Raw genomic sequence first — 25,143 nt, 5'->3', positions numbered from 1 at the left:
CAGTGCACACCTAAGTACACTCTGGCCCAGGTTCACCTGTGGGCATCTGCACACCCAGGAGCTCGAAGGGTCAGTCATTCTGGCTTCCTGAATGATCCTCTTTTCCTCTTCTTTCCTCCTCTCCTAGAGAGTGGGTAACCACTGAACAGTCTATCTTTTATCTGCTGTTTTTGTTTAAAAACTTTTGTTTAGGGCAGCCTGGGTGGCTCAGCAGTTTAGCGCCGCCTTAGGCCCAGGGCGTGATCCTGGAGACCCCGGATCAAGTCCCATGTCGGGTCCCCTGCTTCTCCCTCTGCCTTTGTCTCTGCCTCTCTGTCTCTCTCTTTTTGTGTGTGTGTGTGTGTCTCTCATGAATAAATAAATAAAATCTTTAAAAAAATCTTTTGTTTAAAAACATGATGACTTGAAGGAATTTATGCACTTAGTACCTATGATGATTAGATGGAAACAAGTGTTTTGAAACAAGATCTTGATAGATGATGGGTATCATAGGCTTAAATGACTCTGAGGCCAAGCTGTGAGTGAAGTTTAATTGTTCTTCCATATTTTATGTTCTGCTGTGGTTCCAGCAAATTCACATGCAGCACAAATTGCTGGGTTTAATTGATCTGATTATTTGGCAACTTAGAATCCCGATAGGTATTGTTTCAGTTTTCCATTTTGCCTTTTCCACTCCTCAGTATTGTTCCAGAACCTTAAATTATGGTTCTTCATCAAGATGTGTGTTGAATTTGAGAGAGATTTTAGGTTAACAAAATACAGTTTCAGTTATGAGGACTGTTTGATTTACTTGAGACAGATTGCTCTTACTTGAAATTTATTCAGAGGGCTGTGTTGGGAAGGGTTTTCAAATTTGATAACGCTTTCCATCTTGAACTGCTGAAACGTGAATCAAACACCTGCTATTCTTTCTTTTTAAGGTGGATTTTGCAAATCGGGAAAGTCAGCTGGCATTTTATCACTGTATGGAAAAATCTGGTCAAGATATTAGAGACTTTTATGAAATGTTAGCAGAAAGAAGGTATGTATTTTTTTTCCAAGCAAGAAGGTATGCATTTTAAACTGTCAGCATAGTTTGAATTTTAAAATTTCAAATACATCAAATTTATTTATTTGTTTGTTTGTTTAAATACATCAAATTTAGATGGTATTATATTTTATTTTTCACCCCTTCTTTCTACACTCATCCCAGAAAAACTTCTTTCCTTTTTATCCCCTCATATAGAAACATAGGTTTATTTTTATGAATCCAGTTTTCATGTGGCTTGTGGGATTTAGGTTAAGCTAAATATGTTTCTCACTGAGTGCTTGTATTATAATTTGAAAGAGTTACTGTTTTGTTAGATAATAACTATGTACAAATCATCCTGCCTAACAGTTTTAAATTAAATATGGGGCAGCCCAGGTGGCTCAGCGGTTTAGCGTCGCCTTCAGCCCAGGGCCTGATCCTGGAGACCCGGGATAGAGTCCCACATTGGGCTCCCTGCATGGAGCCTGCTTCTCCCTCTGCCTGTGTCTCTGCCTCTCTCTCTGTGTCTCTCATGAATAAATAAATAAAATCTTTAAAAAAAAAAAAAAACATGATAACATGTTGAAGGGCATTGGAAACTGTTAAGTGCCTGTATATTTAGTAATTACAACATCCATATTATTAATGTGCATGTGCTCGTACAATTAATTTTTTAAAAATTGAGGGGCCCCTGGGTGGCTTAGTAAGTTGAATGTTTGACTCTTGATCTTAGTCGGGGTCAGCAGTTTGGGCTCTGCACTGGGCTCCACACTGGGTATGGAGTCTACTTTAAAAAAAAAAATTTTTTTTTTAATTGAAAAGGTTATCAAGAGCCTTCTTTTTGCTTTGAATTTGAATATTCTAAATAAGTATTTGTGAATCAGTAAGCCAAAGCATTATAAATTGGTAACTTTAGCATGTAAAAAATAAAACTTATTTCCCCTTGTTATTTATTTTTTTTTTTTTGGTCATGGTAATGTATTTGATATTCTTTTCTGCTGCTTGTAGGAAACCTTGCAGTTCCAGAATCATTTTTAAGTCTCATAGTTTGAACCAGGCTATCTCTGTAGCTTAAAATGGTCCCCAAAATGATAATTGACTTTTTTAGACTGAATATACTAAAACATCTACATCGTGTCACCAAGTGCTTCAGTACCCAATCACATTTGAAAGTAGAAACTATCATCCATATGGTCAAGCTGTTTGTCCAGACATGCCTCTATGATTAAGTCTCCTGGAATGTCACCACTGGATCTCCACCCCTGTACATATGTGTTAAACAAAAGGCTGTGTGTGAAAATGCCTTTAGTTACTCTAGTTCAACAAGTATGAGTCAAATCCTGATTGTGCTGCCTGGGAATACATTCCCTTTTTACTGCCTGTTCTTGCCACTTTATTTTTAAGTCATAGAAGGTATGTTTTTTTGTTTGTTTTTGAGTTATTTCTTTGGAACATTGTACAGGAATCATTGAATACTGGGAAAGTTTTTAATTTTTATTTATTTATGTATTTATTTTTAAAGATTTTAAGCAATGTCTACACCCAAATGTAGGCTTGGATTTTTAACCCCCAGATTAAGAGTCACATGCTCTACCAACTGAGCCAGCCATGTGGCTGGTCCTGGGGAGGTTTTTGAAGTAAAAAATGTACCCCACAGCCAAATCCCCAAAAGCTTGAACTTCTAAGGATTTGAGTGTTTTTCACTAATAGATTGGAACCCACAGTCCTCTAGCCAGAAAATCAGTTTCAGTACAAGGCTTTCCTGTGTCAGTTCGTGTATGTGTGAGAAAGCATGGGCATGTGCATATGGAGAATTAATGTGTCTATGGAGAGAGAAAAACGTTCTCCAGCCTGACTCCCCAAGTAGCAGTTTGAAATCATTGTTAACATTTTAAGCGCTTATAGGAATTCTTACCGGTAAGCTGGTGGCAAGTATGTTGATGGCCTAGTGACACCTAAGACATAAAACATCCATTAAAATCCTCTCTGCATACATTAAATATTTTTCAAAGAATACTATCTTGTGAGGGTTGGATAGTATTGTGTGGGTGTTACTTTTTGTATATTACCACTTAAGTTCACTCATTTTACTGATGATCTAGCTCTGGCTTTGTTCTTTGGCTCTTATCCATGGTTATTTATCCCTGTTGAATGGCGTTTATCTCCTGGTGTAGGAAGTGGGATGATGTGGGACTTAACGGTGACTCAGTGTTGCCCCCTTTGGTTTCAGAGGGCAGTGCTTATGGAATGCATTCCTTGCAGCAGAACTGTAGGATATTTGCCCTTTCCATAGAATGGAAGGAATAGTTAATGCATGAATGAAAAAAATGCTTTAATGATAGCTTAGCTCAGAAATGCAAATAGTGACTGATTTGCATAGGGCACTGCACTTTTAAAGTAGCATTTCATTTATTCCCTCAAATACTGTGTCAGAGAGGTAGGGCCATGACTCTTTTGTGTTACTTTTGGTGGGAACTGAAGATCAGATGACTTCGCTATAAGGTCACAGTTTAAGATGTTGGGCAGGAGATAAACCCAGTGCTACCTGCTAGTGCATTGAGGTTTATACTACCAAAATGATATCAAGATGAATTTACAAGATTCCATTATGCTTTAGATGAATTTCCCAACTACTTAGGGGAAGTGGGATTTTTGTTTTTAAAGATTTTATTCATTAATTCATGAGAGACATAGAGAGGGAGAGACATAGGGAGAAGCAGGCTCCCTGTAGGGAGCCTAATGCAGGACTTTTTTTTTTTTTTTTTAAAGATTTTATTTTTCATGAGAGACACACAGAGAGAGGCAGAGACACAGGCAGAGGGAGAAGCAGGCTCCATGCAGGGAGCTTGATGTGGGATTTGATCCTGGGACTCCAGGATCATGCTCTGGGCCAAAGGCACCAAATCACTGAGCTACCTAGGTGCCCCTAATGCAGGACTTGATCCTGGATCCTGGGATCACGCCCTGAGCTGAAGGCTGAAGCTCAACTGCTGAGCCACCCAGGTGTCCCAAGGAGTTGAGGTATTGTGTAGTCATGTGAATAGTTATCTCAAAACTTGTCCTTTCTAGGTTCTTTGGAGACCCTTTTGTCCATGGTACCAGTGTGCAGTTGTACTGTCTATCCTGCTTGAGTTGCATTCTTTGGGAACAGGAACACTCATTTCTTTTGGTAGTCAGAGGGCCCACCAAAATATGTGCAGAATCAGTATTTATTAAACTGAACAGAGCTCTAGCACTAATGTTTATGCATATACCTTTGATTTATGTAACTTTTTCATATTTGGGGGCATAGTTTTAGTTTGATTAATCTAAAACATAACCTTGACTCTTTTTACAGTATGACTTTAAGCTTACTGTTAAATATCTTTTTTTTTTTTTTTAAGATTTTATTTATTTGACAGCACAAGCAGGGAGCAGCAGGCAGAGGGAGAGGGAGAAGCAGGCTCCCCACTGAGCAGGGATTCCCCATGTGGAACTCGATCCCAGGATCCTGGGATTATGACCTGAGCTGAGGGCAGATGTTTAACCAACTGAGCCACCCAGTTGCCCCAAGCCTACTTTCAATGTGGGAAGTGAACCGGTGACCATTCTAGATGTCTTAATTTATATTGGAAAGCATACAGTATGTTTACCTTTATGTATGAAAAGTTGCTTCCTTGGAATTTGTATTTATGGTGGCAATGAATTAGCCAAGTTCCATGCTTTGAAACATTTATTTTAAGGTGGCTGGCCATTATTTAGGCAAAGAATCTGATTCCTGTGGAACTCTAGAAAGATCATCTTGAATCCAATTAAACAAAATAATATAGATATTCTCATAAAATATTCTCTCTAAACTGAGAAATTCCGTATAAATACATATAACAGTGTGTTATTGATGCTTCCAGTGTTTGAATGTTAAACCTTAGATGCTTCATTTGCTGTAGAGAGAGAGTTAGAACATCACCCAGTAGTAGCTTTGACATATTTATTTTTCTTCTTTATTCCTTTCCTTTCTCCTTTCCTTTCTCCTTTCCTTTCCTTTCCTTTCCTTTCCTTTCCTTTCTCCTTCCTTCCTTCCTTCCTTCCTTCCTTCCTTCCTTCCTTCCTTCCTTCCATTTTTCTTTTCCTTATTTATTTATTAAATTTTTTTGGTATATATATATATTTTTTTTTTTTTTTTAAGATTTTATTTATTTATTCATAAGAAACACAGAGAGAGATTGAGAGAGGCAGAGACACAGGCAGAGGGAGAAGCAGGCTCCATGCAGGGAGCCTGAATGGGACTCAATCCCAGGACTCCAGGATCACTCCCTGAGACGAAGGCAGGCGCTTTAACCGCTGAGCCACCGAGGGTCCCTGGTATATTTTTTTATTGGAGTTTGCTTTGCCAACATATAGCATAACACCCAGTGCTCATCCCATCAAGTGCCCCACTCAGTGCCCGTCACCCAGTCACCCATCCCCCTGCCCGCCTCCCCTTCCACCACCCCTTGTTCGTTTCCCAGAGTTAGGAGTCTGTCATCCTCTGACTTTATTTATTTGAGAGAGAGAGAGCATGAGCAGGTGGGAGACAGAGGGAGAAGAAGGAGGAGCTCCCTACTGAGCATGGAGCCCGTTGCGGGGCTCAGTCTCAGGACCCTGAGATCATGACCTAACCTGAATGCAGAGACTTAACTGAGCTACCAGGCACCCCTGACATATTTTCCTAAGATTCATTCTTTCAACAGGTACTTGAGTGCTTCCTCTGAGACCGTTACAAGAAGACCAAAACAAAACAAAACAAAACAAAAAAACCACCTCATTCCTTTAGGGGCTTAAGTTCTAGATTTGTTTATGTTTTAGTAAGCCACTAAAGGTAGTACTGTTTGGCAAATTGAACTCCAATAAAAATAAAATAAAAATAAAAAAGGCAGTACTGTGTAGAATGTATGACCTGCTTGAGGGAACAAAAATGGACAATGAATGAGAGTGAAAGAATTGTCCTTTGTTACAGGTAAATTTCATTTTATCCCTCATACATGTTCTTTTTTTAAAATATTTTTTATTTATTAATGAGAGACACTAGAGAGAGAAAGAGAGGCAGAGACACAGGCAGAGGGAGAAGCAGGTTCCATGCAGGGAGCCTGATGTGGGACTTGATCCTGGGGCTCCAGGATCACGCCCTGGGTCAAAGGCAGGTGCTAAACCACTGAGCCACCCAGGAATCCCCCCTCATACATGTTCTTGTGTGTAAATTAAATCCTATCTTGAATGCCCTGGATAGGTCACTATCAAAGAAAACCATGCTGAATTCCTTTACAATTGAGGAATCTCACACAAAGCCTGTGTTCAGTTGGTGGTTGGGGAAAAGTAACATTACTAAAGGCCAAGTATGTGCCTTGCATTTTGTCAGGAAAGTTCTTAAAACTGTTACCTTATATAATCTTCTTAAGAGCCTTATGAGGAAAGTTTACCACCATTTTATAAGGGAGACTGACTTCCAACATTTTTTTTGAATTGTGATAGAGGTGTTACCAATGTTATATGGGTCATGTAGGTAGGAGGATTTCAGTTAGATTATTCTCTTTCCCAATAATACATTTGTTTCCCAAGTTGTGGTAAAAAATCTTTTGGCAGAAAAGTAATTATGAAAGACTTACGAATGTGGGGATATGATACCGTTTAATACTAGTGCTTATTATAAGTCATGATACTTCAACCTAAAGAATAAAGAAGGGCTGAAGTGCTGTCCAGTAGAAACATAATGCAAACTAAATTTGTGGTTTTAAATATCCTAGGGCAGCCCCGGTAGCATAGTGGTTTAGCGCCGCCTGCAGCCCAGGGTGTGATCCTGGAGACCCAGGATCGAGTCCCATGTCGGGCCCCCTGCATGGAGCCTGCTTCTCCCTCTGCCTGTGTCTCTGTCTCTTTCTCTATCTGAATGAACGAATGAGTAAATTATAAAAAAATGAATAAATAAATAAGTGAATATCCTAGTAGACACAGTAAAAAAGTGAAAAGGTAAAATTAATTTTATTTAACTCAGTATGTCTAAAATGTTATTTCAGCATATAACCAATCTAAATATATTAAAGTATTTCTTTTTTTAAAATTAAATCTACCAAGTCCAGTGTGTATTCTGTATTCACATCTCAAATTTCAAGTTCTCAATAGCCACATGTGGGTTGTGGCTACGGATAGTATTGGACAGTCCACATCTAATGAGTAAACAATGGCAAAGAGTTTTATTTTACTTTTATTTATTTTTAAAGATTTTATTTATTTATTTCATAGGAACACGAGAGCATGAACAGGGGAGGGGTCAGAGGTAGAGGGAAAAGTAGGCTCCCTGCTCGATCCCAGGACCCTGAGATCATGACCTGAGCCCAAGGCAGATGCTTAACCGACTGAGCCACTCAGACACCCAAGATTTTTAGAAGCAGGACTTCGTTAATCTCATGTGTGTGGTTTAATATGTCAGTGACAAGGAAACAAAACAACTAATACATTCTTTTTCATATTTCATAGAGAGGAACGAAGGGGATCTTATGACTATAGCCAAGATCGTACATATTATGAGAATGTTCGTACTCCAGGCACATATCCTGAGGACTCCAGACGGGACTATCCAGCCCGAGGGAGAGAATTTTATTCAGAATGGGAAACTTACCAAGGAGACTACTATGAATCACGATACTATGACGATCCTCGGGAATATAGGGATTACAGAAACGATCCTTATGAACAAGATATTCGGGAGTACAGTTACAGGCAAAGGGAACGAGAGAGAGAACGTGAAAGGTTTGAGTCTGATCGGGACAGAGACCATGAGAGGAGGCCAATTGAGCGCAGTCAGAGCCCAGTGCACTTGCGACGCCCACAGAGTCCTGGAGCATCTCCCTCACAGTCTGAGCGGTTGCCAAGTGATTCTGAAAGGAGGATTTATAGCCGGTCCTCGGACCGGAGTGGGAGCTGTAGCTCACTTTCTCCTCCAAGATATGATAAACTTGACAAATCTCGTTTGGAACGCTATACAAAAAATGAAAAGACAGATAAAGAAAGGACTTTTGATCCTGAGAGAGTGGAAAGAGAAAGACGCTTAATAAGGAAGGAAAAAGTAGAAAAGGATAAAACTGAAAAGCAGAAACGAAAAGGAAAAGTTCATTCCCCTAGTTCTCAGTCTTCAGAGACAGACCAAGAAAATGAGCGAGAACAGAGCCCTGAAAAATCACGGAGTTCTAATAAACTGAGCAGAGAGAAAGCTGACAAAGAAGGAATAGCAAAAAACCGTCTGGAGCTTATGCCCTGTGTGGTTTTGACTCGAGTGAAAGAGAAAGAGGGGAAAGTTATTGACCACACTCCTTTGGAAAAGCTGAAAGCCAAGCTTGATAATGACACTGCCAAGTCTTCTGTCCTAGATCAGAAACTTCAGGTCTGTCAAACGGAACCTGCAAAATCTGACTTGTCTAAACTGGAATCTATTCGAATGAAAGTGCCAAAGGAAAAGGGACTGTCAAGCCACATAGAAGTGGTTGATAAGGAAGGTAGGCCTAAGCCCAGGAAGCACCTAAAACCAGAGCAGACTGCTGACGGGGTCAGTGCAGCAGATCTGGAGAAGCTGGAAGCAAGGAAGAGGCGTTTTGCAGATTCTAATCTGAAAGCAGAAAGGCAAAAATCAGAAGTCAAGAAAAGTAGTCCAGAGATGGAGGAGGCTCGGGTACTTTTAAAAAAGCAGCCTGACCTATCATCTAGAGATGTCATTCTGCTGAGGGAAGGAGAGTCGGAAAGAAAACCTGTGAGGAAAGAAATTCTTAAACGAGAATCTAAAAAAATCAAACTAGACAGACTTAATGCTGTTCCCAGCCCTAAAGACTGTCAGGAGCTTGCCAGTGTTTCTGTTGGGACTGGCTCAAGGCCCAACTCAGACCTGCAAGCAAGGCTGGGAGAACCAGTATGCGAATCTGTGGAAAATCAAGAAATCCAGTCAAAAAAGCCCATTCCCTCAAAATCACAAATCAAACAGCTGCCGTTATTAGATGATCAGGGACCAGAGAGAGAAGATATTAGGAAAAACTATTGCAGTCTTCGTGATGAGACACTTGAATGTAAACCAAGCCAAGAGAAACCACATTCGGTAAATACTGAAGAAAAAATTGGCATTGATATTGATCACACGCAGAGTTACCGAAAACAAATGGAACAGAGTCGTAGAAAACAGCAGATGGAGATGGAAATCGCCAAGTCTGAGAAGTTTGGCAGTCCTAAAAAAGATGTAGATGAATATGAAAGACGGAGTCTGGTTCACGAGGTAGGCAAACCCCCCCAAGACGTTACTGATGACTCTCCTCCAAGCAAAAAGAAAAGAACGGACCATGTTGATTTTGATATCTGCACCAAGAGAGAGAGGAATTACAGAAGTTCACGCCAAATCAGTGAAGACTCCGAAAGGACTGGCGGCTCTCCAAGTATCCGGCACAGTTCCTTCCATGAGGAAGACGACCCTGTAGGCTCCCCTAGGCTCATATCAGTTAAAGGGTCTCCTAAAGTGGATGAAAAAGGTCTCCCCTATTCTAACATAACAGTCAGAGAAGAGTCCTTAAAATTTAATCCGTATGATTCTAGCAGGAGAGAACAGATGGCAGACATGGCCAAAATAAAGCTCTCTGTCTTGAATTCTGAAGAGGAACTAAATCGGTGGGATTCTCAAATGAAACAAGATGCCAGCAGATTTGACGTGAGTTTCCCAAACAGCATAATTAAGAGAGACAGCCTTCGAAAGAGGTCTGTACGTGACTTGGAACCTGGTGAGGTACCTTCTGATTCTGATGAAGATGGTGAACACAAGTCCCACTCACCCAGAGCCTCTGCTTTATATGAGAGTTCTCGGCTGTCTTTTTTATTGAGGGACAGAGAAGACAAATTACGTGAGCGAGATGAAAGGCTCTCCAGTTCTTTAGAAAGGAACAAATTTTATTCTTTTGCATTGGATAAGACAATCACACCAGACACTAAGGCTTTGCTTGAAAGAGCTAAATCGCTGTCTTCATCTCGAGAAGAAAATTGGTCTTTTCTTGATTGGGACTCCCGTTTCGCTAATTTTCGAAACAACAAAGATAAAGAAAAGGTTGATTCTGCTCCAAGACCTATTCCATCCTGGTACATGAAAAAGAAGAAAATTCGGACTGATTCAGAAGGAAAAATGGATGATAAAAAAGATGATCATAAAGAAGAAGAACAGGAAAGACAAGAGTTATTTGCATCTCGTTTTTTACACAGCTCAATTTTTGAACAAGATTCCAAGCGATTGCAGCATCTAGAGAGAAAAGATGAAGAATCCGACTTCATTTCTGGGAGGTTGTATGGGCGGCAGACATCTGATGGAGCAAACAGCACAGCCGATTTGATTCAAGAGCCAGTAGTTCTTTTCCATAGCAGATTTATGGAACTCACACGAATGCAACAGAAAGAAAAGGAAAAAGACCAAAAACCCAAAGAGGTTGAGAAGCAGGAGGATACTGAGGATCATCCTGAGACCCCAGAACCTGCTTCGGAGAGTAAGGAGTCAGACCTGAAGACTCCCCCTCTGACTGGGCCTCCTGCTGTGACAGCTGTGGCTCCAGAGTCAGCATCATCGTCACTGGAGAAGACAACAGCCAGCGAAAAAGCTGGGGAGGTGCCTCTGGTGACAGAAGAAAAGCCCAGGGAGCCAGCCTCTGCCTCAGAAGAAGCAAAACCTGTGTCGGAGCAGGCTGCCACGGCTGTGCAGCAAACCGAACAGGTCGACCTGCCCTCAGGAGTGGACACCAGTAAAGATGCTGCCGGGGCTCCACTGGTTGTGGAAGAGAACTCATCAGCTGATCAGCTGCCTTATATGGACACCAAGCCTCCGACCCCCGGGGCCTCATTTTCCCAGGCAGAGGCCACTGTAGATCCAGAGCCTGATAGTACCCCAGCACTCCCGAAACCGACCCCGAAGCCTGAGGAAGCTGATGAGCCCAAAGTGGAAAAGCCAAACTCAGCTGCTCATGTTGAGCCTACTGCAAATCAGAAAGCTGAAGTCGTCCCTGAGGTTCAGCCTCAAGCTTCTGAAGACACTGAGGTCGATCCCCCCATTGCCACGAAAGATAAAAAGACAAACAAAAGCAAGCGTTCCAAGACCCCTGTTCAGGCCGCCACAGCAAGTACCGTGGAGAAGCCGGTCACGAGGAAGAGCGAGCGCATAGACCGGGAGAAACTCAAGCGGTCCACTTCTCCTCGGGGAGAAGCCCAGAAGCTTTTAGAGTTGAAGCTGGAGGCAGAGAAGATTACACGGACTGGCTCTAAAAATGCAGCAGCAGACCCGGAACACCCTGAACCAAGTCTGCCCCTCAGCCGAACAAGGCGCCGGAACGTGAGGAGTGTCTATGCAACCATGGGTGACCACGAGAGCCGTTCTCCCGTCAAGGAGCCGGTGGAGCAGCCACGAGTGACCAGGAAGAGACTGGAGCGAGAGCTTCAGGAGGCCGCGGCAGTCCCCACGACCCCAAGGAGGGGGAGGCCTCCAAAAACACGCCGTCGGGCCGAAGAAGATGAGGAGACTGAGGCAAAAGAACCAGTTGAGACACTCAAACCAGCTGAGGGATGGAGGTCCCCACGAGCCCAAAAATCAGGAGCAGCTGGTGGCCCACAAGGAAAAAGGGGGAAAAATGAGCCAAAAGTTGATGCCGAACGTCAGGAAGTGGCCACTGAGGTGAGTCCCCAACTAAACGTGAAGGAAAATAACACAAAATCCAAGGCTGATAAAGAAGAAGCAGGAAGTGAACAAAAACGTGACAGAAAAGAAATGAGCACAGACAAAAATGCACCAGAAGCCCCTGCAGTTGAAGTGGTGGAGAAAAAAGCCCCTGAAAAGAACTCCAAGTCAAAGAGAGGAAGATCCCGAAACGCTAGGTCAGCAGTGGACAAATCTGCAAATCTGAAAAATGTGGACACCAGTGTCAGTCCCAGTGTGGCGGCGGGTGCCACGGGACCGCCAGTGGAGAAGGAGGCCGAGGTGGTGGCCGGGCCCGCCGAGAAGAGTGAGAATCCCCCGAAGGAAGGGGGTTTCTCAGCCGAGGTGAGCAGCGATCCGGCCCCTGCCAATAAGGACGCGGAAGAGAAGGAAGACGTGTCTGCCTCGACGCCGTCCCCAGAAGCAAATCAGCTAGCCAAGCAGATGGAGCTGGAGCAGGCCGTGGAGAACATTGCAAAGCTCACTGAGACCGCGGCTGCCGCCTTCAAGGCGGCGGCGGCCACAGATGCGCCCGAGGGCTCCTCCACCGAGGATGGGGACAAGCCGGCGCACCAAGCAAGTGAAACGGAACTGGCTGCAGCCATTGGCTCCATCATCAATGACATTTCTGGGGAGGCAGAAAACTTCCCCGCAGCTGCACCTTACCCCGCTGAAGCCCAGACCGATCTGCAGCCCCGCTCTCAAGCGCCGCAGCCCCCCGGGGAAGGAATGGAGCCCGAGACCGACGAGGCCGTGTCTGGCATCTTGGAGACCACAGCTGCTACAGAATCTTCTGGGCCACCAGCCAGTGCCACTGACCCCTCAGCAGGCCCAGCAGATACTAAGGAAGCTGGGGGGAGCGGCAGCGAAACCTCCCACCCAGTGCCAGAAGCCAAAGCATCAAAAGAAGCAGAAGTCACTCTTACTCGGAAAGAGAAAGGGCGCCAGAAGACAAGTCGATCGCGCCGCAAACGGAATACAAATAAGAAAACGGGGGCCACTGCAGAGACCCACATCCCGGAACCTGACCAAGTTCAAAGCAAGAGTCCTGCTACAGACGAGGGGACAGCAGTGCCACCCCCGGAGACTCCACAGGAAGAGCAGCAGAGGGAAAAGCCCCAGGCCACTCCGCCTGAATCCTGCGCTTTGGACTCAAGCAAGACTCCATCTGTGGAGAATTTGTCCCAAGAAAGCAGCATTGAGGAGAAGACTCCTGCCAGAGCGTCCGCACTCCCAGACCTCCCTGTTCCCTCCCAGCCAGCGCCAGTGGAGGACGAGCCTCAAGCCAGATTCAAGGTGCATTCCATCATCGAGAGTGACCCCGTGACCCCACCCAGTGACTCCAGCACACCCACCCCCACAATCCCCTCTGTGACTGCAGCAAAGCTCCCACCCCCTGTCACCTCGGGGGGCGTCCCACATCAGAGTCCCCCTGCTAAGGTCACAGAGTGGATCACGAGGCAGGAGGAGCCTCGGGCTCAGTCCACCCCGTCTCCAGCTCTTCCCCCAGACACAAAAGCTTCTGACATCGACACCAGCTCCAGTACACTGAGGAAGATCCTCATGGACCCCAAATACGTATCTGCCACTGGCATCACCTCCACGAGTGTGACAACTGCCATTGCAGAGCCTGTCAGTGCTGCCCCTTGCCTGCACGAGGCACCAGCCCCCCCTCCGGTGGAGCCTAAGAAGTCTCTTTTAGAAGAAAAACCAGCAGCTCCGGTACCCAACACCTCTGACACACCGGCCCCAGAGGTTCCAGCAGCCGCTGAAAAGGAAAAGGTGGCTCCCGTCATTGCTCCCAAAATTACTTCTGTGATTAGCCGGATGCCTGTGAGCATTGATTTGGAGAACTCGCAAAAGATAACCCTGGCAAAACCAGCTCCTCAGACCCTGACCGGCCTGGTGAGTGCTCTGACCGGCCTGGTGAACGTCTCGTTGGTCCCAGTGAACGCCCTGACCGGCCCGGTCAACGCCCTGAAGGGCCCCGTGAAGGGCTCAGTGACCACTCTTAAAGGTCTGGTGAACACTCCTGCTGGCCCCGTGAACGTCCTCAAGGGCCCAGTGAATGTCCTGACGGGGCCGGTGAATGTTCTCACCACTCCAGTGAACGCCGCTGTGGGCACAGTGAATGCCGCCGCGGGCGCCGTGAACGCCACCGTGGGCACGGTGAACGCCACCACGGGCGCCATGAATGCGGGTGCAGTGACTGTCACGGCAGGTGCGGTGACTGCTGCATCCGGCAGCGTGACTGCCACTACAACAGGTGCGGTGACTGTCACCGGTGCGGTGATCACGCCATCGGCAAAGTGCAAACCCAGACCGAGCACAAATGAGAACAGCCGGTTCCACCCGGGGTCTATGTCCGTGATCGACGACCGTCCGGCAGACGCGGGCACCGGCGCTGGGCTGCGCGTGAACACCTCCGAAGGGGTGGTGCTCTTGAGCTACTCGGGGCAGAAGACTGAAGGGCCGCAGCGGATCAGCGCCAAAATCAGCCAGATCCCCCCGGCCAGCGCCATGGACATAGAATTCCAGCAGTCGGTGGCCAAGTCCCAGGTCAAGCCCGACTCTGTTGCCCCATCACAGCCTTCGCCCAAAGGCCCCCAGGCTCCTTCGGGCTATGCGAACGTGGCCACCCATTCCACCCTGGTACTGACGGCCCAGACGTATAATGCGTCTCCTGTGATTTCATCTGTGAAGGCTGACCGTCCGTCCCTGGAGAAGCCCGAGCCCATTCACCTCTCTGTGTCCACACCTGTCACCCAGGGTGGCACAGTGAAGGTTCTCACCCAGGGCATAAACACTCCCCCGGTGCTGGTTCACAACCAGCTGGTCCTCACCCCCAGCATAGTCACCACGAATAAAAAGCTTGCTGACCCTGTCACCCTCAAAATAGAGACCAAGGTCCTCCAGCCAGCTAATCTGGGGTCGGCTCTCAACCCCCACCACCCTCCTGCTCTGCCCAGCAAGCTGCCTGCAGAAGTGAACCATGTCGCCTCGGGGCCCAGCACCCCGACAGATCGAACAGTGTCCCATTTGGCAGCCACAAAGCCAGATGCACATTCTCCTCGACCCAGTGGGCCCGCTCCGTCCCCGTTCCCGAGAGCATGCCACCCCAGCAGCACCACGTCCACCGCGCTCTCCACTAATGCCACGGTCATGCTGGCTGCAGGCATTCCTGTGCCTCAGTTCATCTCTAGCATACATCCAGAACAGTCTGTCATCATGCCGCCCCACAGCATCACCCAAACGGTGTCCCTCAGCCACCTGTCGCAGGGCGAAGTGAGAATGAACACTCCCACACTGCCCAGCATCACCTACAGCATCCGGCCAGAGACCCTTCACTCACCAAGGGCCCCTCTGCAGCCCCAGCAAATAGAGGTCAGGGCCCCGCAGCGGGCGGGCACGCCCCAGCCAGCCGCAGCGGGGGTGCCAGCCCTGGCCCCCCAGCATCCCCCAGAGGAGGAAGTGCATTATCACCTGCCTGTTGCTCGAGCTGCCGCCCCTGTGCAGTCAGAGGTGCTGGTCATGCAGTCGGAGTACCGGCTGCACCCGTACACCGTGCCCCGGGACGTGAGGATCATGGTGCATCCGCATGTGACAGCGGTCAGCGAGCAGCCCCGGGCGGCAGACGGGGTGGTGAAGGTGCCACCGGCCAGCAAGGTCCCTCAGCAGCCCGGGAAAGATGCGGCCAAGACTGCGGAAGCCAAGGCCCCCCCGGCCCCTGCCCCCCACGGTGAGGCCCGCATCCTCACCGTCACCCCCAGCAACCAGCTCCAGGGGCTGCCTCTGACCCCGCCCGTGGTGGTGACGCACGGCGTGCAGATCGTGCACTCCAGTGGGGAGCTGTTTCAGGAGTACAGATACGGAGACATCCGCACCTACCACGGCCCTGCTCAGCTCACGCACACTCAGTTTCCTGCTGCCGCCTCCATCGGCCTACCTCCTCGGACCAAGGCTCCCGCTCAGGTGAGGGCCACACGGCAGCCTCCTTCCCTGTGGCGGGTGGCGTGCCGGCACGGACCCTGGGATGGGTCGCCCTTTCCGTGGTTTTAAAGAGGTGCTCCCTAAATTGCAGGAGGAGGGAATCCGATCAGCGTGCAGAGGGCTGAGACTGGAAGGAGCTCTCTGGGAGATCGGGCAGGGGCGGGTGGTGGGAGCGAGCTGGTGACCTTTTCCCGGGACCCTCAGTCCCGCGTGCCCACAGGATCACTGCCCTGGGCCTCACTTCCAGGGGACGCCCGCAGCTGACCCTGCCCCGGAGCCCGTGGCTGGGCGGAGGGGGGCGGGGGACAAGGCGTGAGGGCAGGGTGCTGTGTGTAACTCTCCGTCCCTCTCCTCCGCCGAACTCCAGGGCCCGGCTCCTGAAGGCGAGCCTTTGCAGCCCGCTCAGCCTGCACAGTCTACACAGCCCGCCCAACCCGTGCAGTCCACACAGCCTGCCCAGCCCACGCAGCCCTGCCAGCCCTCCCAGCTCAGCCAGCCAGGCCAGCCACCAAGCGGCAAGCTGCCTCAGGTCTCCCAGGAGGCGAAGGGGACGCAGACAGGAGTAGAGCAGCCGCGCCTCCCCGCCGTGCCCGCAAGCCGGCCAGCCGAGCCTCATGCGCAGGTTCAGAGGGCGCAGGCAGAGACGAGCCAGACCTCCTACCCCTCCCCCGTGTCTGTCTCCCTGAAGCCTGACCTCCCGGCCCCTCTCCCTGCTCAGGCCGCCCCAAAGCAGCCGTTGTTTGTCCCCACAACCTCAAGCCCCAGCACCCCTCCAGGACTGGCTCTGACGCACACAGAAGCCCAGCCCGCTCCCAAACCAGATTCTTCTCCACACCTGACTTCCCAGAGGCCTGTGGATATGGTCCAGCTTCTGAAGGTAAGCCTGGGCAGGGGCCCCCCGCTCCCCTCCAACCTCTGCGCCGGGTTAAATGTCCTAAGGTCCCCACTTAGGCCAGTAAGCTGTTGCCTGGAGCCATGTCCAGCGTGGATGGCTCTGTTCTCCAGCTGCGAGCTCACTTCCTGTCTGTCTCCCTGAGAGCAGAAGTACCCCATCGTGTGGCAGGGCCTGCTGGCCCTCAAGAATGACACGGCTGCCGTGCAGCTCCACTTCGTCTCCGGCAACAATGTCCTGGCGCATCGGTCTCTGCCCCTCTCTGAGGGAGGCCCCCCACTGAGGATCGCCCAGAGGATGCGGCTGGAGGCCTCGCAGCTGGAAGGGGTTGCCCGGAGGATGACGGTAAGTCTCCGGCCCCAGGCGGGCGGCTGCCCTGCCCACGAGGGAGGACCGGGCTTGCCCTTGGGGTGTGGGAGTGGCACGCCTGGCCTGTTCTATCTGCGGTGGGGTGCAAGATTCCTCTAGGCTCGGAAACAGGGTTTTCCTTAATCAACAAGTTGGGTGGACTCTTGAGGTCACCTCAGCATGGGGGGGGGCCTTTGTGAACTTAGGAGCCGAACCCCGGGTTGGACAGGCATGGGGCTGTGGTCTGGCCGAGAGTCCCCTGATTGGACGACGGCTTCTGTCACAGGTGGAGACAGATTACTGTCTGCTGCTGGCTCTGCCCTGTGGCCGCGACCAAGAGGACGTCGTGAGCCAGACCGAGTCCCTCAAGGCGGCCTTCATCACCTACCTGCAGGCCAAGCAGGCGGCAGGAATCATCAACGTTCCCAACCCCGGCTCCAATCAGGTCAGCTCGGTGTCCTCCTTGGGACACGTACGTGGGGGCTGGTCTAGGCGGGCAGGCTGTCCAGTCTGCCGGCAGGGGCTCCCAGGGCCACGTTAGGGTTGTCCAGAGGGGGCTCAGATGTGGGCAAAAGGGTGTTTTGGATAGAGGACACTGACAAGGCCACCATTGCCCACCCTAGAGCTAACCCAGGGTCAGCTGAGACAGCGGGGTTTTTACTTCCTGCTGCGGAGGTGACTCCCAGGATAATTCGGTTGGTTTTCTGACATGTAGGCCCCTCCTGGTGGGCACAGTCCTAGCCCCCAGTTGGAAATGTTACGGGATGGTAGTGGGGTGGGGTGGCTGATGTGGAGACCGGGGATCCCATTTCTCTCTCGTCCCCCTCTCCAGCCCGCCTACGTGCTACAGATCTTCCCGCCCTGCGAGTTCTCAGAGAGCCACCTGTCCCGTCTGGCTCCCGACCTCCTTGCCAGCATCTCCAACATTTCTCCCCACCTTATGATTGTCATTGCCTCCGTGTGAGCCACTGAACGGTCACCACTCGGTGTATGTCCCCGAGGCTCTGCAGCAAAACGTTAACCCAGGACAACCCAGTCAGGTGGAGGAGGCAGCTGCCGGAGGGGATCTGCTCCACTGCCAGACGCCAGCCTCGCCCTCGAGCCCGCCCACCCGGCTCAGGGGGGCCGACCCCTCTGGGCAGTGGTGCTGCTACCTGTGTGTTTACATGATATTTAGCCCGAGGACAGACCACCAACCAATGGACTCTGCACACACCTTAGGGCTGGGTTTCTCTCTCCTCTGGAGAAAAGGAACTGGGCAGTGGAATTAATTTTTTGTTGTTTTTGTTTTTAAGAAACAAAACAGAACTGCCTTTGCACTAAATTAGTGACTTGGACTTTTGCACAGTGAAGACAGGCTGTGACACTCTGGATGTCTTGGTGTACCTGAACACGCATCGAGGACTCTAGCGCAGGACTTCAGGCTTCTGCTGAAACATTGGGGTCAAGGAACATTTCATTGGGTTGTTTGGTCCCCACCCTGCCCTTCCCCTTGCTCATTTGGATGTGTCACCTTTCTTAATTCTCCTGCCACCACCATCTCTGATTTACCCGGATGTACAGTTTACAATCGAAAAAGAGCAAACAGAAGGATTTTCTTTCCTGGTGGGATATGCAGAACTTGGGATGTGTGTATATATAAATATATAATATATATAAATATATATAATACTGACTTAAAAAAATCAAATTCCCCTGACATACATTTTTTTTAATCTGTGCCAAAAATGTGTTTTCAGAGAAAAATCTTATTTTCATACTCAGACTTTGTATTGTCACTCATTTGTATAAGTGCGCTTCGTTACAGCACGGGCCCTGCCCCCGCGATTTGGAAGTGTCACACACACACACACACACAGACTGTACAAAAAAGACTGGCTTCCCCTCTTCCTGTTACCTTGACCTCTCCCCCCAACTTCCTAACACTTATTAATTTATGAAACTGGTTTTCTCAGCGCAGTTTTGTTTTGTGTGTCCATTGGATTACAAACTTTATTAAAAAATACAAAACACGTCAAGCGTGGATGTGATTGTCACTCGGGTGGGAGGACCCTGGCTTCCCTCGTCCCGCTTCTGCTTCCCTCCCCACATCTGCCTGTGGGACCAGCTGCTTCCCTGCCACTTGACCCTCCCAAGCGTCACCGTCTTGTACAAAAGAGGTTTCTGCCACAGACTGAACTTGTATGTTCCTGGGTAACGCGGAAGGCACTTCAAAGTTGGATACAGAAAAAAACCCCACCCACGGGCCGACTCAGAAACCTCCTAATAAGCAAGCTTTGGCGTCTCGTGTCTCGCCCCCCTTCCTCCTCGGGGTCTGGAGCGGCGGCCCTGCAGCGGCAGCGGCACAGCCTGGCCTGGGGGTGGGGGGCGTCCCTGCAGCTGGACCCACTCCCTACAAGCTAGAGGGGCACAGAGTTGAGGGTTCCTCCCAACCTACACCTGCGGAATGAGGAGGTGGCGCCCTCTGATGAGGGAGGACAGCTGCTGGGAGCAAACCTGGGGAGGGGCAGGGACAGCGACAGGGCTCCCTGCCAAGGGGGGGGGGGCTCCCTGCCAGGGGGGGCTCCGTGGCCCTGCTTGCCGCGTCCCCGTCCCCACCTCCCCCATCGAAGCTCCCGGCCACTCCTCTCTGACCCTTGGCTTGGTCGTAGACTCCATCGGCTCAGGGCAACCAAAGGTTCCCCAGAGCTGGCCCTGGCCCGGCCTAGATCCTGCGAGGGAGGGTGGAGGCCTCGGGCTTCCCCACGCCCGACGGACGGCCCGGGGCCTGGGGGCCTGGCTCTCTGCCTACCTTGCTGCTCGGGCTGAGTGGGCTTCTGAGCTGGGCGCTCTGGGCGGCCTGGATCCGGGGAAGCCAACCCGCCTGGGCAGAGGGGAGCGGGCTCACGGCTGTGCTCCGTGGCGGAGAGGGGAGCTCAGGTCCTGAAGCTGAACAGGTGAGAAGCCCGAGGAGGAGACCGGATGAGGGACGGGCTGCGGGGAGCCCCGGTCTCTGGCCCCGAGCGTGCTGCCCGCACCCCGACTCAGGGCGAGGAAGCCAGCCTTTCCCTAGAGCGGCCTCCCGGGGGGAGCAGCCCTCCCGGGGCACCAGCCACGGCTGTGCCAGCTCCCGCCCCCCCCCCACAGGGAGCTATAGGCAGCGTTAGAAAATAATCCAATTTATTCTCTCTAGGGAATGGGGCCACCCTCTCCTCTAGGGCGCCGTCCATCCTTAAATAGCAGTCACAGGAGGGCCGCCCGTCACTCAGCGGGCGGTGGACACTCTGGGGCCGCGGGGGGCGTCTCTGCCAGAGCGGGCGGGCCGTCGGCCCCGTCCCGAGGGCGGAAGACCAGCTCCCCAGCCTGCAGCACCTGCCCGGCCGGCCACGCACTGCCTGGCCCGTACTGCTGGTAGAAGTCCGCGTCCGTCTGGAACATGACCAGCGCCTGCGCCGTGTGGATCCGCACGTGCTGGGCAAGGCTGTTGGCGTCCAGGAACTTGTCCCCACAGGAGTCACAGGCATAGAGGATGTGGGTGTTGGGGTCTGTGGGAGGCAGGGCCGTGGTCAGAGCGGGGAGGGCCCGGGCCTCCACCGCCCCCCCACTCCCACCCCCGGGCGCCCCCTCACCTTCCTCCTGTACTTGCTTCACTGCTTTGCTGATCTCAGCCTTGAGTACTTCCGTCTCATCGGCGGTTACCGCGGCGCCCACCGGGACCACTGCGGGTGAAGGGCCAAGTCCGCAGGGCCTGAGGCCAAAGGGCCCTGCCCCTTCGCGGCCACCCCAGAGGCAAGCTGCCCACGACCACCCCCAGCTGCCCGCAGCCCGCACCTGTGAGCTGAGTGACGGCTGTTGCCGCCAGTGCCTCGGTCGCCAGCGTGACCATGTCATCAACAGTGACCACGCTGACCTCGCCACCCTCCTCGGGCTCCAGTATTTTGATGCCCGCCTTGCCCTGGTGCACGGTCTTCACATGGGAACGCAGGTTGTCCACCCGGTTGAAGCCACGGCCACACTTGTCACACAGGTAAGGCTTCTCTCCTGGGGGGGAAGGCAAGGTTCTCGCCTGCCGCTGGGGGGAGGGGGGAGGACCTCAGTGGCCTCCAGCTGCCCCAAAGCCCTGTCTCTTCCAGCAGCAAGCGCCCTGGGGTAGCCTCCAGTGGCCGCTGTGCCTTCTGGATACTAGGAAGAGGGGGTCCTTGTTTGAACTGAGCCTCCTTCAAGGCCACCTGCAGCTAGGGTCAGCACCCCAGGCCACGATCTGGAGGGACCTCCCTGCCCGCCACCCCGCCAAGAACCAGGGACAGGTGAGCGGTGGGCCCAGGCTCACCAGTGTGGATGATGATGTGCTTGGACAGGTCCCCCACATTCACGAAGGCCTTGCTGCACACGCTGCACTTGTGAGGGCGAATGTTGTCATGGTGACGAATGTGATTGGCCAACTGGCTGGACTGGACGAACCTGCAGGGCCACACAGGGATGGGCTGGCACCCAACTGCCCAAGCCTGGTTTGGGGATGCTGAGCTGAGCTGAGCTGGGGCCTCCTGTCGCCGCCTCTAGATCAGAGCCGACCCCGGGGACCTAAGCCTGGACTGGAGCAGTGGTTGGCCCGGTTCCCAACTGAGCCCTAGGTTGGCATCCTGACCCCCTACACCGCACAGGCTGCCGGGGACCCCCGCAGGGCCCGGGGCAGGGGAGGGACAGGCAGGGCAGGACCTCTTGCCGCAGCGCTCGCAGACGTAGGGCTTCTCCCCTGTGTGCTGGCGCACATGCGCGATGAGGGAGCTGGCCTGGGTAAAGGCCTTGCCGCACATCACACACTGGCACGGCTTCTCGCCTGGGGACGGGGCAGGAGAAAGTGTGGGCGCCTCCACCTCCCAGCCGCCCCCCTCCCCCGCCCCCCGGCAGCGCCGGGCCCACTCGCCTACCTGTGTGGATGCGGACGTGCCGCTGCAGGGCACCGGGGTCTGCAAACTGCCGCTGGCAGTGGATGCACACATAGGGCTTCTCCCCGCTGTGGATCCGAAGGTGCCGCTTGAGGTTCCCTGTGGCGAGACGCAAGGGGCGCCTGCGTGAGGGGAAGTGGGCGGCTGGGGGGTGCAGGGGCGTGAGGGGCAGCGGGCGGCTGGGGGGTGCAGGGGCGTGAGGGGCAGCGGGCGGCTGGGGGGTGCAGGGGCGTGAGGGGCAGCGGGCGGCTGGGGGGTGCAGGGGCGTGAGGGGCAGCGGGCGGCTGGGGGGTGCAGGGGCGTGAGGGGCAGCGGGAGGCTGGGGGGTGCAGGGGCGTGAGGGGCAGCGGGCGGCTGGGGGGTGCAGGGGCGTGAGGGGCAGCGGGAGGCTGGGGGGTGCAGGGGCGTGAGGGGCAGCGGGAGGCTGGGGGGTGCAGGGGCGTGAGGGGCAGCGGGCGGCTGGGGGTGCAGGGGCGTGAGGGGCAGCGGGAGGCTGGGGGATGCAGGGGCGTGAGGGGCAGCGGGAGGCTGGGGGGTGCAGGGGCGTGAGGGGCAGCGGGCGGCTGGGGGGTGCAGGGGCGTGAGGGGCAGCGGGAGGCTGGGGGGTGCAGGGGCGTGAGGGGCAGCGGGAGGCTGGGGGGTGCAGGGGCGTGAGGGACAGCGGGAGGCTGGGGGGTGCAGGGGCGTGAGGGACAGCGGGCGGCTGGGGGTGCAGGGGCGTGAGGGGCAGCGGGCGGCTGGGGGGTGCAGGGGCGTGAGGGGCAGCGGGCGGCTGGGGGTGCAGGGGCGTGAGGGGCAGCGGGCGGCTGGGGGGTGCAGGGGCGTGAGGGGCAGCGGGCGGCTGGGGGGTGCAGGGGCGTGAGGGGCAGCGGGCGGCTGGAGGGTGCAGGGGCGTGAGGGGCAGCGGGCGGCTGGGGGTGCAGGGGCATGAGGGCAGCGGGTGGCTGGGGGCAGCCCCGGCCCTACCTGAGGTGGTGAACTGCTTCCCACACTCTCGGCACTTGAGGGGCCCGTCGGCGATGTGGATCTTCAGATGGGCCTTCAGATTCCCCACCTGCGCCCGGGGAAGGGGTCAGAAGGGCCACCCCAAGGAACACAGTGCGGGAGGCCCCTCCCACCAGGGGACAAGGGATTGTCAGCCCTCCCTGGGGGCCCCTGGAGCGCTCCATCTTTCCTCGAGGCCAGTGGAATGTTCCAGGTCCCGGAGGTGAAAAAGGGAAAACCAGCTCACCCTAGTTCTTCGGGGCCCCAGCCCACCCAGCCTCGAGCCGTCCTCCCAGCTTCCCCGGCAGCGGGGCGGCCCTCCCTCCTCAGCCGCCGCCTCCTCACCCTCGCCTCCCGCGAGCACACCTGGTTGAACTTCTTGTCGCAGTGAGGGCACTTGTGCTCCTTGTCCGTGTCGTGGGTCTCCAGGTGGCGCATCTTGGACGTGGGGTCGGAGAAGGAGCGGCCACAGTAGTCGCACTGGTAGGGCTTCTCGCCGCTGTGCACCAGCTGGTGGCGCTTCAGGTTGCCCGACGTGGTGAAGAGCTTGCCGCAGTCCTCGCAGCGGTAGCGCGCCTCGCCCGAGTGCCGCTTCTTGTGCAGGTTCAGCAGGCTGATGAGCCGGTAGCTCTTGCCGCACTCCTCGCAGCCGTACGGCTTCAGCGGGCTGGTGGTCACAGGGCGACAGAGGGGTGAGGCTCTCGGGGCACCCAGAGGCCGGGGCGGGGGGCGGGGGGCGGGGGGCGGCTGCGCGCGGGCTACCTGTGGGTCTTCTCGTGGGCCTTGCACGCGGCCGGGTCCGAGAAGGCCTTGCTGCACTCCCGGCACGAGAAGGGCTTCTCGCCCGTGTGGATGCGGATGTGCCGCTTGAAGTTGCCCGTGTGCGTGAACTCTTTGCCGCAGTCCTGCGGGGTGCAGCGGGGGAGCAGGCGTCAGGGCCGCGGGGTGGGGGGCGGGGGCCGCGGGCGGGGGCCGCAGGGAGGGCCGCACCTCGCACTTGTGGATGACGGAGCCGTAGGCCTTGGACTCCGTGCGGTCGCCGTAGGTGCCCGAGCGCAGGCCCCGGGCCTCAGCGCCCAGCTCCTGGCCCGAGTCGGTGCTGGCCGACTCCTCGCTCTCCTCAGGGGCCTCCCCCTTCTCCAGCGGCGGCCCCTCTTCCTTGACCTCGGCGGCCCCTGCGCCCTCATCCTCTCGCACTTCCCCTTTCCTGGCCGGCTCCACCTCCATCTCTGCGGGCAGAAGGGCAGGCACTGAGATGCCTGGGAGGGCAAGAAGCGGCCTCCAAAGGTCGCGACCTCACAGCCAGCAAAGGAGGCGGCCTCCCCAGACAAGCAGGCAGGGCCACCTGCCGCTGGGAGGGGCGGTGGCCTCGTTCCCCAGGACGCTGGACTTGCTAACACAGCGGGTGCTGGGGGCGGCCGGGCTCCCCGATGGTGCGCAGCACCGGGAAGCAGCAGAAGTGCGGGCGCTGCACCAGCAACACATCTGTGCCAACAGAAGCAAGGCTGGGTGTGCAACCAAAGGTCAGATTTCCAGAATGGAAAGATGACTTGGGCCCAAAGCTAAGGCATGACTCACAGTGGGATCAGCTGGAGGTGGGGCAGGGGGAGGGACCTCGGGGGACCTGGGCGTGCGGGTGGCCCCTGGGTACCTTGCTCTGAGCTCTCCGACAAGGCGCCCTCGGCCTCAGCAGCAGCCATGCTGCTCGTGGGGTCTGGCTTGGGCTCCACGGGGGGCGGCTCCCGAGGGGCATCGGCCTTCTCCGTCTGCTCTGCGCCTGGGTGTGGTGTGCAAACACCAGAGGCTGGATTAGGACCCTCCATCCAGGGGCCTGATGGCTCTCCTAGACCAGGTCCCTGGCAGCGGCGGTGGCCTGGAGCAGGGGCCCAGCACATCCAAACTCAAGCTGCTTGTGCCTCTGCTCTGGCTGGACAGGCGCCCCCAAGCCAACAGCAGGTCATTCTGGGGAACGAGAACTCAAGGGGTACAGTAGCCTGTGCCACCCTACCTCTGGGCCCTGGGGAGGTGATGGGACGGACGGCCGGGTCCTCGGTGCCACGACTCACCGCTGGCCGTGCTCTCGGCCTGGCCACCCCGCTCCTCTTTGGGCTCCCTGCCCGGGCCTGGGGGTGGATTGCTGCCGGCTGGGTCCAGCTCACTCAGCATGGTAGCAGCTGCCTTCTCCTCTTTGGCTCTCTTGTCTCCTCCTAGACATGGAACAGGACAGACCTGCCGTTTCCCATCCCGTGCCCACCACCTGGAGGGGTGAGGTAGCCCAGGACTT

General features: G+C 53.7%; 2 protein-coding genes across 9 annotated transcripts in view; one reads left to right on the top strand and one right to left on the bottom strand.

Annotated features, from left to right (window-relative positions):
* SPEN (spen family transcriptional repressor) overlaps nt 1-18,968 on the top strand; it is a 94,571-nt gene extending 75,603 nt beyond the window's left edge. For 2 of the 3 annotated variants that reach the window (XM_038531892.1, XM_038531894.1), the window contains 6 exons: nt 921-1,021; nt 7,499-15,692; nt 16,078-16,587; nt 16,753-16,947; nt 17,237-17,395; nt 17,783-18,968. In XM_038531892.1, the coding sequence (XP_038387820.1) occupies nt 921-1,021; nt 7,499-15,692; nt 16,078-16,587; nt 16,753-16,947; nt 17,237-17,395; nt 17,783-17,914 (9,291 nt within the window). In that variant the 3' untranslated portion in view covers nt 17,915-18,968. The remainder of the gene's footprint in view (nt 1-920; nt 1,022-7,498; nt 15,693-16,077; nt 16,588-16,752; nt 16,948-17,236; nt 17,396-17,782) is intronic. The other variant, XM_038531893.1, reaches the window with a different exon arrangement.
* ZBTB17 (zinc finger and BTB domain containing 17) overlaps nt 18,897-25,143 on the bottom strand; it is a 31,310-nt gene continuing 25,063 nt past the window's right edge. For 5 of the 6 annotated variants that reach the window (XM_038531896.1, XM_038531897.1, XM_038531899.1 and 2 more), the window contains 12 exons: nt 24,926-25,066; nt 24,511-24,636; nt 23,850-24,088; nt 23,622-23,764; nt 23,226-23,526; nt 22,842-22,929; nt 21,858-21,974; nt 21,646-21,766; nt 21,260-21,390; nt 20,761-20,970; nt 20,559-20,648; nt 20,093-20,474 (listed from right to left, as the gene is read on the bottom strand). In XM_038531896.1, the coding sequence (XP_038387824.1) occupies nt 20,191-20,474; nt 20,559-20,648; nt 20,761-20,970; nt 21,260-21,390; nt 21,646-21,766; nt 21,858-21,974; nt 22,842-22,929; nt 23,226-23,526; nt 23,622-23,764; nt 23,850-24,088; nt 24,511-24,636; nt 24,926-25,066 (1,991 nt within the window). In that variant the 3' untranslated portion in view covers nt 20,093-20,190. Of the gene's footprint in view, nt 19,879-20,092; nt 20,475-20,558; nt 20,649-20,760; nt 20,971-21,259; nt 21,391-21,645; nt 21,767-21,857; nt 21,975-22,841; nt 22,930-23,225; nt 23,527-23,621; nt 23,765-23,849; nt 24,089-24,510; nt 24,637-24,925; nt 25,067-25,143 lie in introns of those variants that run through there. The other variant, XM_038531900.1, reaches the window with a different exon arrangement.

The sequence above is a fragment of the Canis lupus genome, chromosome 2, assembly GCF_011100685.1.
Source record: "Canis lupus familiaris isolate Mischka breed German Shepherd chromosome 2, alternate assembly UU_Cfam_GSD_1.0, whole genome shotgun sequence".
In the NCBI taxonomy this organism is placed as follows: Eukaryota; Metazoa; Chordata; class Mammalia; order Carnivora; family Canidae; genus Canis; species Canis lupus.
The sequence above is the reverse complement of the archived record's forward strand: the minus strand, read 5'-3'. Positions and strand labels throughout refer to the sequence as shown.